Source organism: Papio anubis, chromosome 3 (assembly GCF_008728515.1).
Source record: "Papio anubis isolate 15944 chromosome 3, Panubis1.0, whole genome shotgun sequence".
Taxonomy (NCBI): Eukaryota; Metazoa; Chordata; class Mammalia; order Primates; family Cercopithecidae; genus Papio; species Papio anubis.
Window position 1 is genome coordinate 80,145,454 of NC_044978.1, and position 6,186 is coordinate 80,151,639.

Below are 6,186 nucleotides of genomic sequence, written 5' to 3' on the forward strand. Positions count from 1 at the left end.
ACAGTGTGGTTTTCATAACAGTGTCTATAGTTATCTCCATTTTGTACTAACATTTTGTAATTAAGATGTTGTAATTTTGTAAGATTCCAGAAATGCTCCATGTAGCAAACTCTTTACACCGTGTAGACACAGATCCCGTTGTACCTGCCCCAGGCTCAATGACCATGAGCTCTCAGTTTCCCCATTCCATGCTTTAGGAAATTATTGGTTTGACTAGGCGTGATGGTTTATGCCTGTAATCCCAGCACTTTGGGAGGCTGAGGCGGTCAGATCACTTGAGGGCAGGAGTTTGAGACCAGCCTGGCCAACATGGTGAAACCCAGTCTCTACTACAAGTACAAAAATTAGCTGGACATGGTGGCACATGCCTGTAATCCCAGCTACTGGGCAGGCTGAGACAGAGAATCACTTGAACCCTGGGGACAGAGGTTTCAGTGAGCTGAGATTGTGCCAGTGCACTCCAGCCTAGGTGACAGAGCAAGACTCCGTCTCAAAAAAAAAAGGAAAAAAAAAGTCTGGACATGGTGGCTCACGCCTGTAATCCCAGCACTGTGGGAGGCCAAGGTGGGTGGATCACTTGAGGTCAGGAGTTGGAGACCAGCCTGGCCAACATGGTGAAACCCCGTCTCTACTAAAAATACAAAACTTCACTGGGCGTGGTGGCGCACGCCTGTGATCCCAGCACTAGGGAGGCTGAGGCAGGAGAATTGCTTGAACTCGGGAGGTGGAGGTTGCAGTGAGCCTAGATCAGGCCACTGCACTCCAGCCTGAGCAACAGAGTGAGACTTCATCTGAAAAAAAAAAAAAAAAGGTTTATTTTGGGGCCTCATGTGTCTAATTTTGTTTATGGTGTGTCAGACGAGGCAAGACTTAGAACCAGGGAAGGGAGGCGCTAGGTATGTGCTTGTTTTGTTTGTCCCCCAGTGAAATGTCTGTGTGACGTTTTATGTCGTGTTGTTTTGGTGCTGTGCTACGTCCATAGGGCCTGCCAGGCTTCCCCACAGTTGCTGCCCTGCACAGTAATCAGATCCTCACCGTCAAGGTTTGTGGTTGTTACTCATGCCTGTGTAGTCAGAAATGCAATCAGCATAAGCGTGAGCAGGAACCATTCAATTGGCTTACCGAGCCCGTTGGCTTCCTCTCATCATATATGTCAAGTTACTGGGCACTTGGGACCCCACTTGCATCATTGAGGTCAAATGTCTATTAAGAGGGTATATCCTGAGCATACTTGAGAGGAGGATATTGACGTCAAACAGGTACTGTGAAGAGAGGTGGGCATAGCGATCTAAAACCATGCCATGCCTTGATGGCTTAATTTGTATGCATTCTAATGCTCTGTAATATTTTTCCAGTCAATTAAATAATCCTAAGTACTCTCTCTGGACTTCGGGTGTCAATAAAATGGCAGTCAAGTTCACGTCACATTATGCTGGTTGACAAGTCTGATGGAAATGGAACTGGCATTTTGTCTCTAGACTTTCTGCTCAGAGTGAAGAATGCAGGGGTGCACCTGCTTACCTGCTTCTGGGAATAAACTACATTAAAAAGATCAAACGTCCACAGTGAAATGATGAAGCACAAAAAATGTTCATTACCACTGAAGATCTGGTCTCAGCATCGCATTTCAGGATGATATTTCTTTCGAGAAGAATCAGTGGGTCTAACGTTAGACATAAGTGCCAGTTCTATTTTGTTTAATAATCATTATAAGTCTAATGTGTATATCTTTATTTCTTTCTTGGGGCCTTCTGATGTCTATTCTTCAACTCTCTCATCTCTGAACTTCAACCTTTGACCTCACCTGACTGATCAGATGGTGTTTCCTAAAATCAATCATGGGTTTCTCTCTGCTGATCAGCAGCTCATTAAACGCCGCCTGATTAAGGTAGTGCTTATTCTTGCTGAAGTCTGATTTCTTCTTTACATCGGTTATTGCTCTGTATACCTATTGCTTTACCGTTTATCTCTGATGGGTGGGGTGTGGGCGGTGGGTGGGTATTTATTTGGAAATATCCTCAAACAAAATTACGTTTAGTCAGCTGCATTTGTTTGAAATGTTAGATACAAGTACCAAAAAAGATACTAAAAGCCTATCTAATTTTTTCTTAATTAAAAAATTTTAAATTGTAGCTACTAACAGATCCAGTTTCTAAGCTCTCTAGCTTTGGTAATTTATAAATTATTATGCAATATGATGGGAGCCTCATATGCTTAATTTTATAGGGTATGAAAAAGTAAACACATTTGTCTAACTATAAAGGCAGCCATTTTATTAAATGAGGTGAATACAACTGATGCAGTGTTATGGATAAAGTAATTCACACATTTTATACCAGCTCTGACTGTAGTGGTAACATATACACTATTTCAAAGAATGGAAGTGCTGGTTCCTGAGCTGCTTTGATTTTAATAGCATCTACTCAGTCACCCAGCGTGAATATTTATTTGCTCCCTGCTGGGAGGCAAATTGCCTACAGGCTTTATATTTGTGGTTGTTCTGGTTCTTTTCATAGTGTAAATGTGGATCAGATAATGCAAATTTAAGGTGCTGAAAAGAAGACCTGAGTCTTTATCTTTCATGGTTATTGCTGGTCTGTTCCTTTCTCCATCACAGGGTGACCAAGGACAGGCAGGGCCTCCAGGACCCCCCGGCCCTCCAGGCCCAAGAGGGCCACCTGGGGACACAGGGAAAGATGGCCCCCGTGGAATGCCAGGAGTACCTGTGAGTCACTTTTTAGATCACTTATTCTCACACGTTTTGTTTCGTGTTAAGGGCTGAGAACTAGGGTGGAGCAGGGTAGTGAGGGGCATCAGATCAGGGGGTCAAGTGAGTGGAGTGGGTTGAGGGAAACGGGATGATGAGTGGAGTGGGTTGAGGGAAGTGAGATGATGGGAAAGTCCCCAAGCAGCATAGGGCGCTCCCAGCTGCATTCGTCTTTGCCACTTAATCCACTGGGGATCCAAGCAAACCACAAGAGACACCTGGAGGCAGCCACTAAACTGTTTTTGAGGGAAGCCTCAAGAAGTCTGTGATTGGAGTTGCCCAATCCCAGGTGTAACCTGACTGCCATAGTGTGCACCGGGGCCTTTGGTTTAAATGGGAGATTAGTCTGAAAAACTAAGTAGGAGGCTAATAACATTTTCCAAAGGTTCAATAGCAGACCAATAAAGTCCTATACTATTTATGGAAAGTAGAGGAAGTAAAATGTTCTAATATTTATTCCCTTATAAATAACTTGAACCCCCAAAATTGCTAATAACCGTAAAATGAATGGTTAAAACATCGGTGGGTATGGTTTAAATATCATTTGTCTTTTGTATGTAAGCCTTATTCATAGAAATAATTTAAAAGTAATCTCAATACTTGGCTACAAAGATTGGTCAAGTGTCAATGATATAGTAGTAAAACACAGAAGATAAATGGTTTGGTTTCAGAGGCAACCCAGCAATTAAAAGAAATACATGGAAAAGGTCAAAAATTTTAGATTTATTTTATGACTTTAGGACTAGAAATTAAGGTTTATTACTGGATTAAATTATTTATTAAGTGTATTTATTTAACAAATTATTTTCATAGTATTTTTGTGGTACATAATAATAATGAAAATATTTATCCACAAAGCAGAAAATTTTGAAAATAAAACCAAAAAAATAAATAATTACAATACTCATTAATGTTTTGGTATATTTTCTTTCATTGTTATATGCATATATTTATGCATTTTTAGAAATAATGACTCTTTATAAGAATATAGCATACTTTAAAACTTCTGAGACAGCCTCATAAGCCCATGTCCTTTTCTGAAAGCTGCTGTGAATTTGTTGATATAAAATGTGGAATTGTCTTTCAACATATGATTTGCTAGTTGTTAGGACTGCTTTCACTCAACCTCCAAAGACAGTGGTTGAATTCTATAGCTGTCTTCTAATGTCTTGCTTTTTCTCATGATGATATTCCAAAAGGCAGAGAGATCCACAGCTTTAGGGATATTTAAAGCTCTCCCATTGATTGCTGGTTGCCACAGAAATACAATGGGTGTCTCTTCAAAAAGTAGTTAAAACCATTTTGATGGTACATTAGTCAGACCATTGAGCATTATATACTATACTCAAATTCAAGATATAAATTACTTTTAAAAAATTTAAAGGTATGACAAACCACATAATCCAAAATTATATCATTCTTTAAACAAATATAGTTTATTCATGTAAGTAAGAAATGGAGCTTTCTACACATAGGACAAATTAACTTGTTTTAAAATTTTCAAAAATATAACTTGAACTATATATGGTCTCAGAGTTTATTTATATGTACTATGATGACTGCTAGAGAAAGATTTCTTTTTCTTTTTTTTTTTGAGAGAGAGTCTCGCTCTGTCATCCAGTTTGGAGTGCAGTGGCGTGATCTCAGCTCACTGCAACCTCTGCCTCCCGGGTTCAAGTGATTCTCCTGCCTCAGCCTCCTGAGTAGCTGGGACTACAGGTGCCTGCCACCACGCCCAGCTAATTTTTTTGTATTTTTAGTAGAGACGGGGTTTCACCATGTTAGCCAGGATGATCTCGATTTCCTGACCACAGGTGATCCACCCACCTTGGCCTCCCAAAGTAAAAAAAGATTTTTTTGTGTGCAATGAGGTCTTTGCTGTGTTGCCCAAGCTGTAGTGCAGTGGCTATTCACAGATGCCATCATAGCACACTATAGCCTCAAAGACCTGGACTCAAGCAGTCCTCCTGCCTCAGCCTCCCAAATAGTTGAGATTACAGGCATGTGTCATCATACCTTGCTAGAAGAAGACTATAAAAATAAACTGTGAAATACTTATTTTGAAAGACCAGCAATATCTATATTCATTGGCATTTTAAGACAAAAAATATTTTTAGCCAATGACTGTCATTATGACAATAAAATATAATAATTCTATATCAATCTGAATATAAGAAAATGATAATGTCATGATATAGTGTAATTTTCTGTATCAAATTTAATAAAACATGTTACTTCAGCCATCATTAATCCAGGAAGACCAAAGTTTAACATCAGTCTCTGCTCATTTTATTAAACACCTGTACTAAGAGCAATTGTCTCTCTGTCCTACGTATGAAAGTTCTGAATTCTCATAAAAACACCATGTCCTTATCTTTATGTCATCCTAAAGAAGACATGATAATCTAGACTAATTTTATTAAACCCTAAATTTGTAAAGTTTATTTGTAGAAGGGAAATTAGCTCTCTCTTAATGTGCTACATTCCTCTATTTAACCTGAAGAAATATACTTGACATTTACATGCCCCAGTCAAAGAAAAAAAATGATTGAAGGGTTTTTTAAAAATACTTACAGCATTACTAAAATTATCACTATTCTTTTTTAAGGGTGAACCAGGAAAACCAGGAGAACAAGGCTTGATGGCAAGTATCTCAATTTATCTTTTTCTATACTAAGCCAGGTTGTTTAAAACTATGGTCAAGATTATGTGTGACAAATGTATCTGTCATATGACAGACTATAATAAAAAAGTGAAAATTAGTAAAAGTTAAAAGTAATATGGCCTATCTACTACATGCTAAGGGTCATAAGACTACATATCTACATTGCTGATGCAGGAGAAAAAGAAAGAGATTCCAGGTGTGGGGAGCGACAGAGATGCTGCAGGCCAAAGGAGAGACTTAATTAAGTGACTCTGCTGTAAGAGAGATTAAATTTAGGGGCATGCCTATTAGCTTAAATAGAAATGGAAATCCCATTTTCAAAGGGATCAGGTCTGACTAAGTGAATTCGCACAGGAAACCTTGCACAGCGATTCAGAGTTTTTCTACCGTTGAACATCTCTATCCAGAGAAAAATTGCTGTGCCTTTTGGTTCTCTGTCATTTAAAAACAAACAAACAAACAAACAAACAAACAAAAAAGGTCCTGAAATGATTCCACATGGACTTACTCATAGACACATAGGTCCCAGTTCCCCATGATTTGTTTATCTTTTGCTGGTAGAAAAGATGTTTGGTTAGGAATTCCTTCAACCTACCTCTTCCTGTCCCCTCCTCTCTGTCTCCTGAACTGCCTCTCTAATCTGTTACGATGTGAACACTGTTGGGAAGCACAGGGTAATTCTCTAATAACCCAAATGCCAGAAGAGGGCTCACACTCATCCTGGATACTGAAGGAGTGGGCCCAGAGAGTGCCG

General features: G+C 39.3%; 1 protein-coding gene across 29 annotated transcripts in view; it reads left to right on the plus strand.

The window, feature by feature from the left end:
• COL25A1 (collagen type XXV alpha 1 chain) overlaps positions 1 to 6,186 on the plus strand; it is a 505,896-nt gene that overhangs the window by 368,826 nt on the left and 130,884 nt on the right. For 24 of the 29 annotated variants that reach the window (XR_001902741.3, XR_647184.4, XR_647185.4 and 21 more), the window contains 3 exons: positions 1,817 to 1,888; positions 2,618 to 2,725; positions 5,376 to 5,411. Coding sequence is in view for 25 of the 29 variants with exons in the window: in XM_009207339.4 (XP_009205603.3) it covers positions 1,817 to 1,888; positions 2,618 to 2,725; positions 5,376 to 5,411 (216 nt within the window). In the remaining 4 variants the exon portion in view is untranslated. Of the gene's footprint in view, positions 1 to 982; positions 1,043 to 1,816; positions 1,889 to 2,617; positions 2,726 to 5,375; positions 5,412 to 6,186 lie in introns of all 29 variants that reach the window. The other 5 variants (XM_021938695.2, XM_021938691.2, XM_021938694.2 and 2 more) reach the window with 2 other exon arrangements.